The sequence below is a fragment of the Calonectris borealis genome, chromosome 10 (genome assembly GCF_964195595.1).
Source record: "Calonectris borealis chromosome 10, bCalBor7.hap1.2, whole genome shotgun sequence".
NCBI classification, from domain to species: Eukaryota; Metazoa; Chordata; class Aves; order Procellariiformes; family Procellariidae; genus Calonectris; species Calonectris borealis.
Genome location: NC_134321.1, coordinates 10,666,188 through 10,689,173, shown reverse-complemented (window position 1 = coordinate 10,689,173; position 22,986 = coordinate 10,666,188). Strand labels below are relative to the sequence as shown.

General features: G+C 50.4%; 1 protein-coding gene across 2 annotated transcripts in view; it reads right to left on the bottom strand.

Annotated features, from left to right (window-relative positions):
* Window positions 1–1,886: 1,886 nt before the first annotated feature.
* FAM107A (family with sequence similarity 107 member A) overlaps window positions 1,887–22,986 on the bottom strand; it is a 32,534-nt gene continuing 11,434 nt past the window's right edge. Inside the window, exons 2-5 of one of the 2 annotated variants that reach the window (XM_075158743.1) lie at window positions 20,900–20,963; window positions 9,863–10,037; window positions 5,915–6,071; window positions 1,887–5,311 (exon numbers count right to left, since the gene is read on the bottom strand). In XM_075158743.1, coding sequence (XP_075014844.1) covers window positions 5,204–5,311; window positions 5,915–6,071; window positions 9,863–10,037; window positions 20,900–20,963 — 504 coding nt within the window. In that variant the 3' untranslated portion in view covers window positions 1,887–5,203. Of the gene's footprint in view, window positions 5,312–5,914; window positions 6,072–9,862; window positions 10,038–19,425; window positions 20,044–20,899; window positions 20,964–22,986 lie in introns of those variants that run through there. The other variant, XM_075158744.1, reaches the window with a different exon arrangement.

Below are 22,986 nucleotides of genomic sequence, written 5' to 3'. Positions count from 1 at the left end.
CCGCTATTTTCTTCTGCTGGAGTCAGAAGCTCTTGGCCTTGTGCTTCTTGAGTGCTGTTTGCAATTCAGCTAGCAGGTCTGGGTCTCCTGAAGGAAGGGCGAGGGATGACAGGTTGGAAGAAGCCTGTCCCTGAACCTGTTTGCAACTTGACATTCGGGCAGGCTCGGGTGCTGCCTGGGTAGGTCGTTGCCAGTCAGCGTTAGTGAAGCCTGAGCTGCAGTGCCACCGGAGCCGCACCCCCGGCAGCGTTCTCATACGCCTCGGCTCCCTGTGCCCCGGGGTGCCCAGAGATCTCACGGGCTGTGGTGGGAACCGACAAAATCCACAAGAGCACTGGTCATGGTGTATTGGAACACACCACAATTATTATGTTGCTGATAATTTTGTATTTTTCCCCATTTCTGTAAGCCTGGATATCCCCGGTATCACGTTCGACTCACAGGTTTCATACGATGCTTTTATCAACACAAAACTGGTCAGTCTGTGGCAGTTTTAGATAATTTTGGCAAATGATCTAAATATAGAGAAATACCCAGCATAGGCAGAGGAGTGTTCCCGCCAGGACCAGTCTGAGGATACCGCTAGCTTGAGGAAGAAAACCAGAATTTGCCATTTCTGAGGCAGTAACGAGAAGTAAAATTAGGCAGTAAAATACAAGCGTTCCCTGACAGGAAATTCCACTGCAGCAACCATCTAGGAGCATTCAGGAATAAGTGCATAGGAACAGAGCTCTCAGCACGACCTGGATAAATTGCAAAGCTGGTATTGAAAACTCTGGCAGTAAGAAAAATCCAGGCAATGGGGCGGTTTGTGCTTAGCTAAAAGGCAGCGTATCTTTAAAGAGCAGAAATTATTGTTTCTTACTCTCTCCCGTAGAAGAGGAACTGTCACGATACGAACGACTGCCTTTGGCATCCGCATGAGAAACGAGGTGTGTGATTAGTGTAAGCAGTCTTGGGGCATAGCCCATCGCAACCTCGCCGATTGTGGCTGTGAAAGGTTGATAAAGCATTTTAGAAAGTCCTGCCTGAGTCCCCTGGTCTCGTGTCTCACCAAAGGCCACGCTCTCCAGCAAAGACGTTTCCCTCTGTGTGGTTTGTGCCAGGAAATGAAGTACCCAACCCGCCATGGTAGGATAACCAGTGAGCTATTATTATAAGCGGCAACAAGATAGGAAGATGTTTTGGAAACCTGACCTGAAGAACAGGTTTAGTCAATGAGCTCTAATCCCTAGTAATGAGCTGACTGCCCACCCCAGTGCCACGGTGTGCGGAGGGTCGGGAATGCTGTGTACCTCCCACATGGTGTGGCAACCCCAGCGGATACCCAGTGTCAGAGAAACACATCCAAGGACCAACTCTGCCTTGTTCTGAGCGGGGAGTTGGCACCTCTGCTGTTAAGGATATTGCTAATGAGACAGAGAAGTCTTTTTGTTTGCTCTGCTGCATTCAGTTTTAGTCCTGGCTCTCGGGGAGCATGGTGTGTGCACATGTAAAGCATCCTCTCTTCTTATCTATTTAATCTGTGGTCTTTGGTTATTGCTAAAATGCTTTAAAAACGTTTAAAAATAATGAGTGATCTCACTAGTGTGAGGATTACCTTTCAGTTCAAAACTGAGTTTTTAAGTTAAATCCAAGGGCAATGTGTTTCCTTGGCTTTGTGGGTCTTACCCTGCCAGGCAGGTGGGCATCCGTGGCCAGTTAGAAATAAAACATATGGGAAGTTCTGGTGCACAGAGCCTGATTCCACAATTTTTGTGCCCTTAAGCTTTCAGTAAATTGAGATGAAGTCTGGGGATAAGCAATGGATGCAGCATTGGGTGTGGATGATGAAAACAGGTCATTGATGGGTAAGTTAACACAGCACTAACACAGGAATTGCTGTCAGGCTTCACTGATTTTTATGTTCATACCGTTTATTTGGCTGTTGTCTGCTTGCATCCTCAGAGCTTTTTCAGTTCCTTGTGGAAAAGAGCAAAATATACAATCATCGTTTAGTTTATTTCTTCAGAAGTGTCCACATTAAACAGTGTGAGTTAATTAAGCAGAGTTGCATGACATATATTTTTATATAAATGTATATAAACACCAACACAGAATATAGACTATATACCACATAGGCAACATACACAGTGCAAAAAATTGTCTTCCGTCAATACTCTGATAATCCGTATCTTCTGGATACACCACGTTTATTCAGGAATGTGTTTTAGGGGCATAGGGAGGAATTCATTTAAAAGAAAAAGAGACACAAAGATACCCCCAAATCTTCCTGGTTATGCCTACACTGATGTTTTTTTGGGTGCCACCTCCATGCTGCCGTGCCATGAAGCACAAAAGCATCGGTGAAGGTTGTAGAGGCTCTGGGTCTGAGCCCAGCTGGGGGGGCGGTTACCAGTTCGCAGGGGTGAGAAGAGCTGTGTTGGAAAACGCTGTGATTTTTTAAGCCAACGCTTGAACAGTGAAAGCATCATTTCCCACGTGCCGTCACGGAGGGCTGGAGCCTGCAGCTCTTGCCGGGGACGAAGCGCCGGGTGCCCCACTGTGTGCCGTGGGGCTGCTACAGCCCATCCCGCCCCGGGAGCTGCCAGCGCCGGCTGCTTGTGGCCGGTTTGGTGGGTCGGTGTGTGGACATGTGGCTGGGTCCCGGCTCACAGCCCACGGGGTCCTGGTGGGCAGCTGGGTCAGGGCTTTCCGTTGTCTGTCCACCACTGGAAGGGTCTGTTGTGTCTCTGTTAGCTCAGCCTGAGTTAGGACAGCATGACTGGCCCTGCCTTTCCCTTCTGGACACCCGCTGCAAATGACCCAGACACCCCTTAGCAATCCCCAACTGCGTTCACGTGCAGCCCCCTCTGTGCTTGGTGGACACCACACACCACAAGGGAGACACCTTGATTTTTTTTTTTCCCCCAGATGATATTTGCATACTCAAGAAGACCGCAGCAAAATATTTTCAACCTTTTCGTTGCTGATCTGAGCACTCAGCTTACCCAGTCCTTACCGGATGGCTCCCACCCAAGGACTTGCATAAATGCCCCCATCCCAGCCCGGGTGAGCTGATAACACTGATTTCACTGGTGCATATGGAGCGACAGATTGCCTCTCCTGGAGTGCATTTCCGTCTGTGGCAAAATTACAAATTAATTTGCTGAATTTTTGAGTTCTTTGATCAAGGTTACTTAATCTGTGCCATAACCCCTCACAAAACCCCAGCACAGTAATTAATTCTGGCTTGTTATTTAAACTGATGTCATCTATGGAGTATCATACAGCATTCTTTACAGCTGTGCACAAGCATCCTTAGCAACGCCTTTTTTTTCTTGGAGAAATTTGGCTTTTTTTCCCCCTGAAAAAATGGTCGATGCTTCTTCTTCCTTATGGTTTTAATCATAACCTATATGAAAAGCTTCACAGTTGGAAAGGACATAACAGATCCTTTCAGATCTCGTTTGACCCATAGTGACCATATGCACTGGATTTCTGAAGTAAAAGAAGCAGCATGATGAGCAAAGGGCTAAAAACTACTGCAGAGGCAGTGCCACGAGATGGGGCTCTCGAGGACTGAAACTGAGTTAAGGGCTTTTATAGTCCAGGACTGTGGCAAAAGCCCCATACCTGTGTCACTGCTCGTGACACGTGATGTGGCTCAGATGCCAGGTTAGGCAACAGTCCTCTGAAATGAAACACCGCGCTGGACCAGGGAGACTAGGGAATGGATTAGTAACTTTTTAATAAATATCTGGTAAATGCCCAGTTTCCCTTAATTTACATATGGATCCCCTGAAGCTGTGGATAGTAGATATTGTTTAACCAGGTATTACCTTCCCAGCTGACAAGATCCATTGAGGCTTGCCATTCAAGAGCCAGTGTTCAAAGGCAGTTGGTGAGTTACGCTGTTTAGGCTTTGTATCAGGGCTGATGTGAGAAGCAAGAAGCTGAGATCTTCCTGAAGGAGCAATTTTAGCTCTAGATGCGGACACCTCAGGGCACGGATGCCCCATCAATGTGGTAGGCTCTGTCCAAACACAGTGCAAATGCACCATCTATCTCAGCTTTGCTATACCAGCAGCAAGTAGATTGTTAGCTTTGCAAGGTGGCAACTGAAATGAGGCAGCTCTGACCTCTGGAAGAGGGGATGAGAAGCACTGACAAATAGTTTTGCATCAATACCTACGTGCCCCGTAGCCCCTGGTGCCTGCAGATCTCAGCTGTGTGCAGGGCGAAGAGGACAGCAGCCTGACACCGGTATGACATTACCGCATTACCGCCTCTCAGCCACAGGACATTTTTGTGGGTCCCTGTGGTAGCACATGTCCAGAAGCTCAGTAGTCCAGGGGCAAGAAGCAGTTTGTTTGACTGCTACATCCGCAGGGATCTGCTCCTGGTCACTGCACGCTTCCATGAACACCCACGATGAAAACAGCCAGCCTTTGCTTTCTGCACAGAGCATTTGCCTCCCACGTGGGGTGCTGATGGTATAGTCCGATGTATTTTCTGCCTGAGCATGGAACTGCTAAATAGCTATTTTCAAACAGGTTTGAAATGCAGTTTAAAGGTGCTCGTGAAGAACAGTTGCACCTGCCTGTGCTGCATCGGTATGGGCACACAGAGGTTGATTTTTCTAATAGTGCAGGTGTGCTGCTGGGACACACAGCCTCAGCTGGGCTTGGTTTGCACACTGGTGCAATACCAGTGACCCTTGGGAAAGCCATTACGGTCACCTGGGCTGTTCTTAGTAATATGCAGATTGTCCCTTTTAGTTACCACGCCAGGTTTCCAGGAGGTTCTCCAGAGCTGCAGCCACCCTCCTGTCACCCCGTGCCTGGCGAGCCTGCCTCCAGGAGAAGCAGGGGTCCCCCGAACCATCCCTCCACAGACTTCCCTGGCTTAAGCGGTCGCTGCGTCTCAAGGGTTAACCAAGAGTTAGCTGGAGGTTAGCGTGCACCCACAATCTGGGGGGAAAATAACAGCATTTCTCTCTGCATCTCTTCATGTGAGTACTTCTTCGGTGAATACTGCACCTTTTCCACAGTGATACCTTCCTGGACTGGGAAAACCCTTTTTGTGCCTTCTACTGGAGCAAGTGTTAATAACCATAAGTAGCCCCAACGATGCGGCTGTGAATGTCCACCATGTACAGAGATGTCAGCGTGTATGTGTTAGCACCAGCCTTGGTAGCATCCCCATTGAGCTTTGGCAGAAGCTATGCTGCTTTCTCGTCCCCAGTCACCGTCGATGTTCTTCTCAGGTTTTCCTTGACTTTAATGAATTCTGGTGCATGGTCTTCCTGCTTCTCCTGCTCTTTCTCCAACTGTAAGAAAGAAGAGTCACCATTATCTGTGCATGCTAAAGGACAAAAGTGCATTAGCTACATTAAAACGGTGGGCTTCATTATTGCTGGGTGTCCACTTATTACTGCCCAAAGCTGAATGAGTGTGTAGTGCATGTGTCGGTGTTCTCTTTTTCCAAATCATTACACCAGAGCCATGTTCACCCCGAGTCTCTTTTTCTGACCAACTGAAACATTAATTTTTTTTTTTTCCTCCGGGGAGGAACATCTCCAGCAGAAAAGCAGGAGAGTGCTTCACTTCAGACCTGGCATGGAGGAGGGAGGCGGAGGTTTGAATCCTTCCCAGCAAAGGAGGCCTGTGAGCCTGGGAAAAGCTCTCAGCATTAGGTTATCGCCTAAGGGGGGGTAAGTCATTGTACTGCCTCACTTTTATACGCGAAATCTTTATGGATCTGTCGCTAAACCACCTTGTTTCATGTTCCGGGGTGTACTGTGGCTCCTGTTTTATGGGGGGGTAGCAACGCTATACCTTGGGTGAGCCTCAGCCCACCCATCTCCCCTGTGGTCTGTGCCTTGTGCGGGGTGGTTAGGATAACCCGGGGATGACTGGAAACTCAGTTCTACCTGATCCAGCCTCTGGTGCCTCTTTAATAGCTCTTTTTCAAACGGAGACTGCAATTTCTTTGCCTCTTCCTCTTCCTTCTTCTGTCTGATGAGCTGGTTTCGCCGTCGGTGCTCGAGTACCCGCTGCAGCTCTGGCTTGCTCTCCACGCCCAAGCCTCTGTGGATCAAAAGCAGATAAATCAGGGCTGGAGCACCTACACCCTGGGGTGTAAGCACTGCCAGCCCGGCAACCCCAAAACTTTTCTAGGTCCTAAATGGAAACGTGGGAGACCTGGTCCACAAACCAGTCCCGGTCCACACATCCATCCACAAAGCTTTGTGGGTGTTACTGGGAGCACCTTACTGTGGGACGGTGCCTTGGGCTGCCTGCCTCGGGTGGGCACAGCGTTTGCTGTCCGTGTCCGGGGCTTGTGGCGCTGGAAGTTTTGCTAATCCCATTACACTGAGGTGCTAGAGCTTTCTGGGTCAGGTATGGAAATGGGACCTTCTGTTGGCTCCTGCTGTTACTAGATTTAATTATGTCAGTGATGGCTTCAGCAGCATTGAGGGCATTTTAAATAATGACAATGTTTTTTCCACCAGCAGGGGTAGTCATTGATCTGCAATGATTGTCCTGGCAGTTCCTTTCCTCCCTGTTGCATCCCAGCTTTGCTTCAGAGCTGAGGGCTCCCGATCCCCCTATTGACATGGAGAGTTTGGGTCAAGAGGCCAAAATGAAATGTCCTTCTCTCCTGGAAGCCAGAGTATTTGCTGATGGCGCAGGCGCCTGGCTCCCCTTCAGCCGCCCGAAGCATCTCAGATGAGATGCTCCAAGCCCTGTTCTGTGAGGGGTGGGATCACGGGAAAGGAGACATGGCAAGGACATGCAGGCAAGGCATAAATTCGTGGTAAAGAGATGAAAGAAGTTCTCCAAACAAATTTCAGAAATCTAACACTTTGAATATTACCGTGCCTGAATTCAGACGCTAAGATTTACCTCCTGCAGCTGATCCCAGGCACCTTCCCACCAGCTTCTGCCCCCCTAGAAGCACGCGAGTATTTGTGGATGTGTAGGGCTATGGGTGAATGTGGAACAAGTCCAGATGTGCTCCTGCATGGTCGTGGGATGGTTCCTGCCCTTCCAGGGTAGTGGTTTGACCAGCTCATCTCCTCATGCCAAAAGGAATTTGCCTTTGTAAAATCCATCAGCTTCCTGGTTAAATCACTAAAAGCGGTGACTTTTTGCCCTGCTGAGTCCTTGTCAGGGAGAGGTAAAAACCCGAAGCTGCTGGGAAGTTGAATATTTGCTGAATTTCGGGTGACTTTATTGCAACTGCAGAGAGTTTCGCGTCGCTGAAGAACAGATTATTAAGAAGTGGTCGAGGCCGCATTTACGCAGGCTATCTTCTGCAATAGCAGCTGCAATGTAAGTAATCTTGCAAGAAAATACAGAACTAGAAGTCGTTGACTGCAGTTGTATTTTTGAGGAGAAGGAGTTGAAGACCTCGTAGCTGTCACACACGGGGAAGGAGTGGAGCCTGACCACTTTTGTGGGCTGGGTTTAACACTCGTTTAAATCAATGGGCTGAGATTATTTACAAATCCCATTGTAAAATGTGGGGTGTTCGGTGTTCCTGTGGGTGAAGGTCTGTTTTGAGACGAAGAGGGGACCTCCCCGTGTCTGCGCTAAGGGCTTGCCCAGGGCATGGCAGGTCGGCGTGTGCTATTAATGCAAAACTCATCCTTAGCTCCAGGAGGTTTTTGTTGACCGAAGGCTGGTTGGTTTCTGCTAAGGTCGTTTGAAAGCAGAGACGTCAAACCCTGTGGACTACCGAGCTTCCTTGGCAGGGTGGTGCACACTGAGGTGGTATCTCACATCGTGAGACATTGAACTGGTAGGCTGGAGAGGGAAACACTCTCCAGATGCAGCAAACCTCTGTGCTATCACACAGATACTGGGGAGCAGTGCTTGCATCCTTCCAGTACCATGGTTAACGATGCTTCATGTTGTCATTTCTGGTTTTTGCTTTATGATGGGATGGCAGGTTCATGGCAGGATCCGCGAAGGTAGCTGTAGCATTGGCCCCAGAGCTTTCATGATGTTTATTCAAGTCAGGAAGAACTCAGACGTTGCAGAGATGCTTTCCCCAAGGCTTGAGAGAGAGAAAACCTGCCTTGGCTTGCTGGAGACACAGGTTGCAATGTTGCCTGAGGATTTGTTACTACTCTTTGATTTAATCAGCCTGTGTAGTACCCAGAGGTGTTGACTAAGATAAGGGTTTTGTTGCACAAGCTGCTGATTTGAGTTGCTTCTCCCTGCTGCTTAAGAGGAGAAACCAAGAGCAAAGCAGAAACAGGAGCAAGTTGTAGATCCTTCTCTCTTCCCTTCTCCCCTCTCTCACCCTATAGTAACATGTAGCAGGAGGCAAAACGGGTGGATTCGAGAGTGACAAGAAACCAGCAATGATGGATTATTGTTTGCAGTAGGGTTTGTTTCACCTATTTGCTGAAAAATATTTGGGAGGGCAGAGCCGAAGCAGGTTTAAATTGATGCCTGAGATGTACAGGACTAAAATGAGAGGGATCAGGAGATGCAGGATGGCTGCGATGGGGCTGCCTCCTGCCAGCATCTGATGGCAGATGTGGATGTGTCATGGTGGCAGGCATAGGAGTACAAAGTGGTGATGCATTTTGTATTTGCCAGTTTGAAGTTCAGCTCAGCCTGGTGCTGTGGGGTCTGTACGCTGTCTGCCACCGTTCGTCTCTGCTACCTCCATTGCAGGAATTTGTTGATGCTTTGGTCCATCGTGGTTAGACTGGAATAACATTCTGTGAGATCAAAGCCAATGCTGGTGGGTGAGCCTTTAAACTGAGCAGTATCACTAGGCAGGATATGGTCACTCTCAAAGCAGAGAGTTTTAAAAATATCTGGCCGGTACGGTTACCTCTGCCTCGATGCTGGAGAATGGCCTGGGCATGGCCCCTGTAATTCTTCTGATTCTGTGAAAATCAAATCAAACCCAAGCCCAGCCAGTGCCAGTATTGATTAGTGCACCCCGCTGGCAGCCTTGATTGTTTGCCGAATTAATATATGTGTCTGGTTCTCGTAATGACGGTAGTCCTTTTGAACAGAGGCTGTGCTCCTTTTAATTAGATGGTCAAAGTGCTATCATGTCAGAATATTTCAGGGTATTCAGAAAATGTCAATATAAAGCCAGCAGATTTCTTGCTTTGCTAAAAAGGCTCTGAATCGAATATGCTTTTGTTGCACTGATGTTCAGACAGTTGCCGCAAAGGAATGATGTAGTTATAGGTTCTCAGTCCCTGGTGTCATTATCCTGATGTTGTATCTGTACCCCCAAAGACTTAAACTGGGATGATGGGGTGGGAAATCAGCAATGTGAATTGTAGCCTATCTTTACCTGTTTGATTTTTAGGGAGACAGTGATTAGCCTTTTCCTTGTACAGAAGATCTCACACTGATGCTATCCCAGCTTTCAATGGCTCCATCCAGCCTGCAGCTTTTACTGCCTCTGGGTTGACCTTAAAGCACACAGGAAGGCTGCACATTGCTGGGGACTTGGCAAGTTAGTGATGGAGGTAGAAAAACCGGGACCAGGGAGAAAACATGCGTGGGACACGGAGAAGGGGGCTCTAGGGATGCCTCGCATCTTCCAGCGCTAGTGGCTTGAGGTGGGTGGAAATAGCGAGCAGCTCCAAAAAGTGCTAGCCGATGCTTCAGGATGGCAGAGCAGGGGGCTTTTTGTTCTGCTTTTGTTTTAAAAGAAACCATCGCATCAGAGGAAAGGACTACAGCAAGTTTCACATGGTGTTTGTTTGCAAGTGAAGGGATTTATCGTGCCCTTCCAACTTCGCAGGCCGTCGCTGGCACTTGTGCCAAGGCTGCTGAGCTCCGACGGCTCAGCACCTCTCGGACCACTCCAGCGGCAGGCTGCGACCTCCTCTTACCTTTTGTGGTTCATCAGCAGCTCTCTGTGCAGCTCTTGGTGGCTCTTCGAGGCTTTTACAGGATTTAGGAGCTTTTTAGGTTTGATGAGGTCTGGGTTTCCATCTATGTAGTCTGGGTGAGTCAGGATATTCCCACCATCTGGTCGCTCCCGCTGTATTTCAGTGTACATGGATGCTGGAAGAAAAGAGAGGTGTTCGCATGAGAAGTCTCACCCTGCTGTGGTGTGGGAACCCGCTGGAGCTCTCCTCCCCTGGGCAATCAGAGAGGAAGAGATGGTGCCTGCCCAGGCTGCTCGACACCCGTGTCAGTGTCCACGTGCACGTGTCTCCGTGTGCTGGTGAGGGTTTTTTAGAGATTTTAAAAAATATTCCCTTTGCGTTGTTGATGAGACACATATTAATTAGATCACTTAAATTACTTGCCAGCTGCTCGCTTTAGTGGCTGCAGCATTTAGTACCAATGATTAATTAACGCAAGATAGGTCTAACTACAACTGGAAACACACATGGATGGGGACTGTGCTGAGCTGCTGCTCTGGTCGTCCTGGCCGAGGCTGTCCGTCCCTTAGCACAAGGGAATGCTGTGGGATTTGAGGGGCTTCCAAAACATGGGCCTGGGGAATAGAATCATAGAATGATAGAATCATTAAGGTTGGAAAAGACCTCTAAGATCATCGAGTCCAACCATCAACCCAACACACCATGCCCACTACACCATGTCCCTAAGCGCCTCATCTACACGTCTTTTAAATACTTCCAGGGATAGGGACCCAACCACTTCCCTGGGCAGCCTGTTCCAAGGCCTGACCACTCTTTCAGTAAAGACATTTCTCCTAATGTCCAATCTGAACCCCCCTTGGCGCAACTTGAGGCCATTTCCTCTCGTCCTATCGCTGTTACTTGGGAGAAGAGACCAACCCCACCTCGCCACAACCTCCTTTCAGGTAGTTGTAGAGCGCGATGAGGTCTCCCCTCAGCCTCCTCTTCTCCAGGCTAAACAACCCCAGTTCCCTCAGCCGCTCCCCATCAGACTTGTGCTCCAGGCCCTTCACCAGCTTCGTTGCCCTCCTCTGGACACGCTCCAGCACCTCCATGTCCTTCTTGTAGTGAGGGGCCCAAAACTGAACACAGGATTCGAGGTGCGGCCTCACCAGTGCCCAGTACAGGGGCACGATCACCTCCCTGCTCCTGCTGGCCACACTATTTCTGATACAGGCCAGGATGCCGTTGGCCTTCTTGGCCACCTGGGCACACTGCCGGCTCATGTTCAGCCGGCTGTCAACCAGCACCCCCAGGTCCTTTTCCTCTGGGCAGCTTTCCAGCCACTCTTCCCCAAGCCTGTAGCGTTGCCTGGGGTTGTTGTGGCCGAAGTGCAGGACCCGGCACTTGGCCTTGTTGAACCTCACACAGTTGGCCTCTGCCCATCAGAAGTGCTGCTGTATCTGAAACCTCTTGTCAAGGAAAGATTTTGCTGTATCCTGCTGGCCTAATAATCAGGATCGAGCCCAATGCCAATAATTCGCCCATGCAGGATGTGATCGTGCTGTAATAATTTGCATGTTCTGGATGTAAGAACAGGAGCCCACTGTTTTGGAAGTGATGGCAGCTTGGATTTCAGGCAACCACAGGGCATGTTCATTGTTGGTATTTTCCAAGTGCTCTACATTTCTCCTTTGCAAAAAACCCTATACAAAGTGAGTGCAAAGCACAAGTTACAAGACAAACCGCATGCGGTGGGCTGTGTCTTTAAATGTGGAGCACAGTGGGGCTGCCTGCAATTATTCAGTGTACGGTCTAATCAGGGGCTCAGAAAGAGCAATTTATTCCTGACTATTCACTTGAACAATTTGGAAGTTTACCAGTAAGAACAAAAAGTCCCGGGAAAAGGGTGTAGGCAGCTCCGTGTCTGTGTGTGTCTTGTTATTACAGCATTTTTGGGAGCCTAGTGTGAAGTTATATGGGTTGGTGGAGCAGCAAGGAAAAGAGTTATTCAATAATGTTGCTTCTCTCTTATTGCAATCTCACGTATAAAAGGAATAAAACCCTTTTAAAGGAGAAATCAATAAAAAAAGGCAAGAGAAAGCAGGCTAGGTCATTCTTTCATAGTCAGTAAGTACTTATCAATCAAATGTAAAGTGGATTGCAATCAAACAGAATTGTGTAAGGAATAATACTGCTGAAGAAATGATTCAATATGAAACAACTTCTCATTGAATGTTAATGTGGCCAGTGCCCTCCCGCTTTGGGAACAAAGAAAAACAAATCAGAGCCCATTACATGGGTGTAATTGGGGTGAATAGTTCGGTACATACTTAAAGGGCGCTTGGAAGCTGGAACCAGTGATTTCTTGTATCAAATTATTTTCCTCCGGGATCATACATCACTGCTGGCAGAAGGGAAGGTGGCGTGGTTTGATGTTTGAAGGCAAGTGCCAGGCTGACTCAAACCCCTGCGGGGCCGGACTCCAGAGGCTGAAACTGGGGGCTCAACATTGCCTTCCAGAGAGATGCAGGGACTGAAGAACAGCCAAGGGTTAAGGCAGCAGAATTTCATGGCTAATTTTTGTAAGATGGAAGCCAGATTTTGAACAATGAGAAAACATGTCAGGTTTTCACTGGGGTAAAATTGCTTTGGTTTTTTTTCTTCTTCTACTTCTTCCCTTTTTTGGTCTTTTTTCACAGGAGGCAGACAAAAGACAAGGAAGGAAGGTACAAAAGCAAAGGTTTGTTTTGGCATGAATGAAATGGATGAGCTCCCATTTCAAATGGCAAAGCAATGTCTTCAAACAAAAAAGTCTCTCCGTGGAGTATCTTAAATAAAATGCCAGGTGTTTTTCATGGAAACACCATTTTTGGACAGCTATACTAACAGACTAACCTCAGTGTCACTGTGTCGTCCTGTCGCCCTTTCCCACTGTTCCTGTGCCGTCGTTTAGACCAGAGCTGCCTCCAGTGAGAGAGATGCCCGCTCTTGCTTGTGTGCTGGGTACCAAATCCTGCCATATGGCAGGAGAAGGGCTGGGGCGTATTGATCTTGGATTTGTCCATCTTAAATCCGCCTGTGGTGCTAGGGGATAATGCAGCGAGCAGCGAGCGTGGAAGGATTACGTGGCCAACCAAGCCTGAAGGACCAACCTGGATGTGTAAATGGCTGTAACTCTAGTGACTTTGGTGGCTTTTTTCTATACCAAGTAGCTCTCGGGCCCTGCCGCTAAGCTGTACTAGCCCTTGGGGCACTGGTGCAGCATCATTATTTACAAAGTACTGTTTTCCCCCTGCCTCCGTGATGTATGGGTTTCCTTTTGCAATTCAGGAGTGGGGGTCCCTTCTTCCCCACCTCCAAAACCCAGATCCTGGGAGATTTGCTTGGGGCAGGCTGACCCCACATCCACATAGGGCTAACGCCCAGCAGCGTACAACGCTATTGCACGGTGTCATCCAGCCCTTCAGTTTGGTCTTGTGGTGTTTCCACCCCGCAGACACCCAGGATGATCAGGGAAGCCCCCCCCGCCTTGGGGGACCCTCTGCTTATGCAGCATTTTGGGGAGCACCGCGGCGAGCCTGGAGGTTTTGAAGCGGCTAATGTGGTTATTTCCAGACTGCAGCAATCTGACGTTGCATGGCTGAGGCTTGCAAAGAAGCAGCAATTTATCAACCTATTTACTGAAGGCAGATGGGGAACTTTTCCCTGAAACTAGTAGAAATGAAGAAAATACTGGGAAGGAAGGAGTGGGAGGAACTGAAACGCACTGAAAGCATTTCTGGCCAGGGGCTGTTCAATCAGCATGCAAAAGTCCTCACAAGGAGTGCAGTTTGCCTGAACAATACTGCGGGGGCCAGGACACAGCAGGTAGCTCTGAGCTTGGTTTTCACTGCGATAGATGTGCCTAGGGGTGTGCAGACACCGACCTCGAGAGTTTGGCTTCCAGTGGGGGTCCGTACTGCTGCCCCGGGGACAAAGTCAAAGCCCTGACCTTGCCCCTGTCCTCCCTAGAAGGAGCCATGAACCTCACTACAAGAATGGCACTTTAAACTTTCAGAAGACCTTTGTCTGGAACAATTCAAGGAATGTCTTCATCTGCATCGAGCAGAAAAAGAAAAATGAGAATATAAAAATATTGGTGCGCCTGAAGCACAGCTTGGGGTTATGCTGGGCGTAAGGACGAGGCATCCTTTCTCCTGCAGGCTGGCAGATAGGGACCCAGTGCAGAATGTTTCTCATGGAGTAGATCTATCATCTTCAAGACCTGATGTAATTCATGTCCGTGTAAGGGGAGACAGACTGCTATCAGGCTGCTTTTTGTCATTATTTATAGTGCTGGAGGTATAAATCAAGCCAGGTCTCTGCAGTGGATTTACAGCAGGATGCCTGTTTTTGCATGATTCAGCCGTAGATCAATGAACAAGGCTCTGCTCTGGCACCTCCTTGGCCACCATCATAAATCAGCAAAAGGTGTTAGACATTTTTATATTGTTCTTGGCAAAATATAAACAAAAAAATACATGTGCATTTTAATACCCTCTGTTGTACTCAGAAAGACAGAGTGACCTTTTAAATAGATCTGCTTTGGAGTGTTGCTTATAAAAAGTAGCTGTGTTTGCTTCAACATACTCAGTCTTTTGCTTGCTTTTAAATATTTTCCCTTTCCTCATTTCTAGAAGCCTGAGGCTTTCTAGGAAAGGTACGTTTCCAAGCGACTTTTCTGGGAGTAAAAAGCAAGACTGCCTGGATGAGGAGGCCAGGGCCACTGGCAGATACTTGGACTTCACACGTGGAGTTATCTCCTCTCCCAACCGTAGCTGTGAAACGAGCTCCCAGTCCTAATTAGTTTTCTAGGAGACCCCACAGGGAATATTCAGCATCTTTGAGATGGCCCAGAGACCAACCACCCTCCTGCCCCAGGGTGTGGGACTGCCTGGAGGAGAAAAATGACATTTTAATATCTTGGTCTGTTCTGACCTAAAGCAAAGCCCAAATTCCGGCTCAGACCACCTGGAAATGCTTATAAATCCCCCAGTTCCTGGGAGACTTGCAATAAAATCATCAGTCTGCAATCCTGGGGCAAATTGTTTCCACTTCTGATTATTGTCAGCCCCAGTCTTTTGGGGAACAGGATATCAGGCGGTTTTGGTGCAACGTTAAATGCCTTTGAAAACGTGAATGTTGCAAATAATACATTAAATATACCCTACTAGGAGCGTAAAACGTGGTGTGCTTCTTGGAGTGCTGAGGAGAGGGCAAGGACAATCCTTTTGTGCAAGGAGAGGGCAAGGACAAAGGTTTTAACCTGCTCCTGGAGAGGAGGAGGAGGAGGAGGAGGAGGGAAAAGGACTGTCTCATGTCCAGGGACAGGCATTGGACACGGGGGCTCGGCCATGGCCGGAGCTGAGCTACGCTTCCTTTTGCTGCTGCTGCTTTTTGGTTTTCCCTCACTCGGAGGAGATGCCCTTCACAGAGCATTTATTTAGGATTAAGCGACTTGCCTCTCCGTGGTGGGTTGCCCTGTGAGCCCCTCTGCGTCAGGACCGCGTGCCATGTGCTGCTCCCTGCGCTGCCGCTGGCAGCCTGCTTCACCGTCCTGTCGGGATGGAAATAATCCTCAGGAATGTTAAGGCGATTAATGGCCGTGGAAAGGGCAGGTAACCCGAGGGGTGCAGCTCTGCCTACGGCTGCCTGCATGGCTCCAGCTGTTCTTTGCAAGGGGGAAAACAAAAGAGGTCGAAAAGAAAATTAATCCATAGCTGTTGGGTTTAGAAAGCTGTAGGGTGGAGGTCTGGGCTCCTACGCAGCACCTCTCGACTTGCCACTGTATAGGAGAATGGGGGGTGCAGCAGGACACCAGCGTTCAGCTGCTTTTGCAGGTTTTCATGTGAGATGCCTCCTCCCCCTTGACTTTTGTTTTGACAAGCTCTCCTCGATGTCCTGCCCCTCTGCGACCTGCTCGCCCTTCCCCTGCGCATCCCTCGGCCCTTTTCCACGCCACCTGCAAACCGAGTTTCTCTTCCTTCGGCGCCGTAGGCAGCCCCGCTCTGCAGCGTGCCCTGCCCCACGCCCTGCCGCCCTGCCGGGTCTCAGCATCCTTAACTCGCGAAGCTCTCTTCTGCAGCACGGGTCAGTGTTTAGCTAGCTGAGATCTATAAAGCAAACGTAGTTCGCAGTCTTTTATTTCTGCCGCCTGTGTCATTTGAGAAGTGATTTTCCAACTAGAGCATCTCAGGAGAGGTGATGGGGCAGATGATGACCAGACTGCTCTTGTTAAAAATATTGTATGGGCATCCCTTTCTGGGCAGAGAATGGGCCTCTGTGAAATGCCATCCTCGTGAAAACAGGCAGGAGGCATTATTCTGGGAGTGGGATCCAAGCTCAGAGGATATTGCTATTCGTAGTTCCGTGAAACCCTGTTACTTGGTAGAAGTTATGAGACTGGACAAAACCCTCAGGAGGCCCAGGGTCAGAGCCCTGGATCCGGGCTTGTGAAACCACTGACCCAAGGGACCGTTTCCTGGGCAGAAATGATCACTTAAAACTGTGGGTACAGAGAAGAACCTCTGGTTTTCTGGATGCCTGGGATTTATTCATGAATGTGTCTTTTTTAAAGAACCGACAGATTAACGAAGGGTTGCTGAAAGAACCTGGTCATACCCATCCCGCAAGTAAGGAGGCTGCAAAACCACCACACTCAATACGGGTCGGCAGAGGGAGTTTAAAGCTATTTACACAAGTAACCAGGGAAATAACGTGAGTTTCTGACACATTTAACTGCAATCATGGGGGGAACCTTCCCTTTTCTGGGCTACGGCCCCTGATGGCATCCGCTCCCGGGGAGCCCTCCTTTCCCCAGGATGAGGGTACATCCCTCACACCCCTCCTCTCAGGAAGGCTGAGAGGAGCGAGCCTGTCCTCACACCTGCAAGGGTTTGCATGTGCAGGTGGAGGTGCATGGGATCTTTAAATTACCCTCAGTTCCTTTTAAGCACCGGTACACGCACGCTTCTACCTGTTAACCAGAAGTTAACATTTTTTTTTCGTTTTAGAGCATGAACTTTCAGTCAATGCATTTCCACTGTCTGAAGTGGAGCTGGAGTTTGGCCCTACAGCTTTTCCCGTGAGAGTGTAAAGGCAGAAGAGGTCATGCTATATGGTAAGTCCTACAAAGAATTAAGCTGAAAGTTTATCTTTTGTTTCGGATTCTTGAATTCATGGCATTTGCTAATTTGTATGATTTTCCTAACATTGATTAATTGTATTTTAGAAACACAGAATATCTGCGGTCGGCATCCTGGGGCAGGGAAACAATTGCGTGTTGGTCTCTGTAAGCCCCAAAGCTTTGCTTGGTGAGAGCAGTTTTCGGGCGTGTGACTGCACTGGGGAGGATCTGCTGCCAGGAGGACGAGCGAAGCCAGGCACTTGCTTTTGAAAGCCACTTTCTGCGTGGTCGGTAGGCCCAGGGCAGAACCTGGTGCCGGCTTTAGTGGGTGAGATGCAGGTGCTGCCCCATCGGAGGCGAGGCTTTGGGCTCTCAGTGACTGGAAGCCCATTGGCAAGCAAGTCCCAGCGGCTGAGCCCACAAAATGCACCTTAACACCCCAACTAATCTGCGTGTGGCTGTTAAGCAGCCGAGCCCCGAACAAAAAACCTGTCGTTCCTTCACATTAGCTTAATGACTGTTGTGGCTTACTGCCCTGGTGATGGATGGTGATGATGTTAATAATGGTGATGATGATGATGATGATGATGATGATGATGATGATGATAATGATGAGATGCTGATGCTGATGCTGATAATAATAATAATAATAATAATAATAATAATAATAATAATAATAATAATAATAATGATGCTGCGAGCCCAAAGATTGGCAGATGCTAATCGTTACCTTTCCTGGGTGAGATGGTACCACCTCCCATCCTCACTGTGATTTTCCTCTCCTCTGATTCCTGCTGTGCCGGCAGCTCAGGAGCATCTCATACCGATGGACCTGGCACGCTCCCCCTTGCTTGTCACCAGGCGACCGTATCACTGATAAACGATACACGTGATCCGGAAAGGAGGCAAAGAGCCTTTGTCTGCTTTTAATCTATAGTTTTAAATAATTAAACAAGGCTAATTCTGGTATTTATAATGCAATAGGGTGAATGTAACTTGATGTGGCCGCTGTGGGAAGCGGTTCCCAGCTATCGGGTGGCTGCCTCGGGGCAGCAGGCATGCACACCCCGGGTCCTCTCGCCTTCGCTCAGTCCTGACCTTCAGGAATAAACCCCATGAGGTCGTGGGGTCAGAAAGGGAAAGAAAACTCTAATGGAAGTGTAAATGGGACAGGGGGACATGGCCCTGCAGCTCCCGGCCCGGCTGCCACACATCACTGTTTCTGCCTCTGCCTCTCCGCTGAGCACATGCTGGGATGGGACGGCCCACCAGTACAGCCTGAGCTCCCCACCAGTTTAGCCATTGCTCCTCACAAGTACAGCCAGTGCTCTCTCCTAGTACAGCCAGTGTTCTCCCACCAGCACAGCCAGCTTCCCCAGTTCAGCCAGTGCCCCCAGTCCTGCCCACCCTTGCCGAGCGCTGTGCCAGCACTGCAGCCCGTGGGGTTGGGGTCCCCCATTTACACCAGCACTGCACCCGCATGGGGGGGCACAGAGCGGGCACTGGGTGCAGCCCAGGCTGCTCACATGCCACCAGCTGCTATCACCCCCAAATGTAAAGGACCCCCGATATCGCCACGGTCACTCCCTGAGCTTTGCTCTCATGCGCACGTATTTGGAAGAGAGAAATCCCGGCAGGTTTGGGGCTAGCTGAGCTGTCCGCTGTGTAGAAGTCACCGGTACCCTCTTTTGTGTTGGCTAGTGATGGAAACGCTTGTACAGTCAGGCAGCAGCAAGCTCCCCTCTGCCTGCAGGCAGGCAGCATTGGGTGTGCTGGTTAATCATTTCATTTAATTATGTTGGACTGTGATAAGCAAAGATAACAAGGCTGGGATCTCACCCTGTTAGCAATCACCAAGGGACGTCAGCCCTTTTGCAAGCGGCATGTGGGGCGGCTTGTTTAGTTTTGTTAAGCAGTGACAGATATTTAGCAGTCTTTCTCGATAATCACAAACTTACTTTTAATATCTCATCAAATATTGGCTCTGTGCATTTGCCTGCCTATGGTAGAGACACACATCAATCATTAATGAATGTTTGAAGGTAGCTCAAAGGTATTTTGTTGAATACAGGGAAAATCCTCCCATGTTGATTTGCAGGGATTGTATTAGCCAGTGCCCCCTGTCCAGCCCGATGCCTCTCCAAGGAGGTTTGAACTGCAGCATGGGTTTGCTTGGGGAATTTCTTGTGGGATACGGGTCCGTTTTTGAAAGGCAGAAGCAGAAAGGCAGCTTCTCAACCAGCTACTGAAGTATTAAAGTAACATGATATCTCAAATAAAATTTAAAACAAGGTCCAAAGTCACCTGTGCATAAACACGTATGCAGTGCAGACTAATCCCATGGGGGCTCAGCAGCCCATCCCCGCAGAGGGGAGCCGGCGGAGACGCGGGGACCCCCGGGGGGCCCTGGGCTTACCTGATTTCCGCAGCGTGGCCCTGGGGAGCCCGGGGGGCAGGTGCTGCCCCGCGTCCCACGACATGGGGCTGCGGGGGCTGAGGCTGCCGCTTCTGCCCGGCGGTGCTCGCGCCTGCGTGACTTTTTGGCTGGGTCCGATGAAGCTGCCTGGCTCCTGCCAGGTCTCTCCGGTGGGAGTGGGGACGGAGGGTCACGTGGAGGTGGCTGCTGCACCGGTGCTCCCTCCCCACTGCTCTCGTCACCCCACGGGGACCCCACCGAGGGCTGGAGCTCAGCTGGCAGCAGCCCGTGGCCTTGCCCACTCCTCAGTGCCGGTCCCAAAGGTTCCTCTGCCACCCCAAAAACTTGCTCCCTTTGCTCTTCATTGCTGGATGATGTTTTCCCAGGACAGAGGAACAAGCTAATCGTTTTTTCTCCCCAAAAGCAAACAGCTCCGTGTGTGCCCAGGCACCCGAGCAGCCCGCTCAGCACGGCCGCTGCTGCCGGCGGAGAGGTCGTGTCCCTGCTCCACGGAGGATGATTTCTCCTAAGCATGCCTTAACCATGCTCCCAGAGAAATCAGATCGCCCCAGAGGAAGCCACACGCCCACTCTCTTTAGCAACCACTGCAACAGCCAAACCCGGCACCAGGGCAACCGCTCGAGTTATCGTGATTATTCCCTGGCGTGTTGCAACACCCCGTCATCTACTAACTGCTGCACGGTCCAGGGGGAGCAGCTGCTGCACCCCGCGGGTAAGAGCTGCGGGAGGGAGAGGCAGCCCCTGCACGGGGGCCACGGGCATCCTGGTGGCACCAGGGCTGTGCGATGCTGCTGCGTCGCTGCCCCGGGCTCCTGCTGCCCTGGGTCTCATCCTGCTGAGATGCAGCCCCTGCCTGGATTGGGCCCCTCGTCCCCATCCTTGCTGTGGCTGGAGGTACCATGTCAGCCGTCCCTGAATTGCCACGGCCTGGGAGACCAGAGGCTGCAAAGCTGAGGGAGGAGAAGGAATTAAACCACCCCAGCAGCTCCTTTGGCTCTTAGATGGGTGCTGTGGTCTGGCTCTGCCCGGGTCACCCCATGCCTGCAGATGCCCAGCGTTTTGGTCCCAGGAGGTGGGCAGGGATGGGGCGAAACTATTTCCACCCAGAGGAAGGGGATAAGGGAAGCCCGGGGACATCGCCGAGGTGCGCGTATGGGCTGCATTCCCACACCCCCGCACCCATGGGTGCACGCACTGACATCCTGGCCTGATGCTCCTGGCCCTGTGAAGGACTGGAGAAAGGGCCCAGGCTGCCGTGGGCATGGGGGTGCTTATTCACTTATTTTCACCTCTCCACATTTTGCTCCTCTCCACGTCCCAGCATTTTTTCCCCCATCCCAGCCGTGTTTTCCAGCCAGGGACTCAGCAGCACCGGCTGTGAACAGAAGCCCCAGCCTCTCCCAGCTCGCCTCGCAAAGCCCTCCCTGGGGCAGCGCGGGCTGCTGGCACTCACCCGCGCCGCCGCTCCTGGGCTTCCCGCTTCCACTCGGACACTTGGGCTGAAGGGAATATTCTTTCTGGAAGGAAAGACAAGAGAGAAATGGGAAAGGACTGTACAGGTATTGCTCTGTTACAGGAGATGAAACGTGGGAGGAGTTGCTGGGCATTTGCTACTAGAGACTTAAAAATATTATTATTTTTTTTTAATCTCCTGACCAGGAGCTGTTAAATTTAATTGACATGTAGCATCAGATACAGGAGATGAGAGGCAGGCTGGTCCGCATTCCCCTGCGTGTGGTATGTGGTGGGTGCGTACGTGTGCTTGCGTGAGCGCGGTCAGCCCGTCCGTCCGACCGTGGGTTAGACACGGGCAGGGTTTTGAAGATCCCGCACAGCTTTTGCCCCTAGACCAAGGCTGTGGTGGAGGAAAGGGCTTTAAGTGGGGAGGTTGTGCAGTTTGTCTGCTCAAACTGCCACCCGCCTCGCAGCCCGCGCGTGCCCCGTGAGCTTTTCGTGGCCGTGCAGATTCCCCTCACATCGCCCATTGCCCTGTAGCCTGGCTGCTCATTGCACGCTCCAAAAAACCATTTGGCTCAATTTCGAACTGCAAAAGAGATGGATGCACATCTGTACTACTCCCCTGGGTCGCCTTTGAACAGGTCTGTGAGTTCACTGGAGATGTGTCAAAGTGGGAAAAGAGCATCAATTTAAACCTGCTTTGAGCTCCCGAGTAAGTGTGGTTATGGCTGGTAGATGCGGGAGTGGAAAAGGGCTGTGATCCATCAACACCTGCTTTCGACGGAGTAAAACAAATTGGAAAAAGGCAGGCTAAATTTTCTGGACGTGTTTCTGTCCGATACGCCCTAGTGCCTGACCAGCTGCACATCTGGGCTCCTCTCTGCAGGGAAGTGGGTTTGTGGGGTGCTTAGGACCTCCCGTTCTGAACCAAAGGACTTTTCATGGCAAAGCTGTTTTTCTAGGAGCTCCTTGCACAGCGATTCTTTTTGCTATCTAAATTAGTAAGCAATTTCACCTCTGTGCTCCTGAGTCTTTGGGATTAACAAAAAGCCTTTGTATTCCCCCTGTAGCTCCCTGAAGGTTACTGTGTGAAGGCGGTTGATTGCTGGGTGATATTTATCTGGAGTGGCTCCTGCAGACAAGGAGTTGTGTCATTCACCAACTGCCCCCGTGTTTCTTATGAAGTGGCTTCGTGTCCCAGCAGAAGGTGACATGGGGAGCTCATCCCAGCATCACTCATTGCGTCTCCTGTGCCCCGCAGGGCCCCGTGTCGCTGTGAATGCTGCGGTGGGGGTTTTGCAGGTGGGGGTCTTGTCTGGAGGTGTCACCCCCAGAGGAGGGAGCCCAGGGGAGTCCCTGTGCCAGGAGCTGCCAGAAGAGCCGGGCAGCTCTGGCATGGCTCCGGCACAGCTCTCCGGCACGGCTCCGGCACAGCTCTCTGGCATGGCTCCGGCACAGCTCTCCGGCACGGCTCCGGCACAGCTCTCTGGCATGGCTCCGGCACAGCTCTCCGGCACGGCTCCGGCACAGCTCTCCGGCACGTGTGGCCACAGAGGGCTCATTTCTTGGGACTTGGACTCTCCCCGCTGAGGAAGTGACGTGGTTTTTCATTCAACCGTAATGCACGTAAAGGGAAAATAACGCTGTGCTGAATGTGCACCCGGAGTGTCACTGATGGGTGGCTGTACAGTTAATTAATGAATGCTGGGAAGGGGAAGATGGCTCTGGGGGAGCCCCCAGCCAGGTCCTCGTTACTGGGGCTGTACGTTAGATTGACTTTTAGCTGCTGAGTTACTTTGCTAGTGATGTTGGCCGCTGGCTGTCATTTCTCTAGCTTATTGCTGCGGCACCAGGAGCTTTCTTGTGTGGACATGTCTCCTGTGTATTAAAAAACCCCAGACATGTCAAGTGAGTACCCAACACAAATACTGGCTTTTCCGTGGTTGTGTAAGGCAGCCAGCCCGACATGAATGCAATGACAGTGAGATAACGCTGCCGCCGAGATGGGCTTGCTGTCTGCCCGGCCGCAGCGCCGAGGAGCCTCGATGCAAGCTGTGAATTACAGAGCAGACAGCTCTGCCG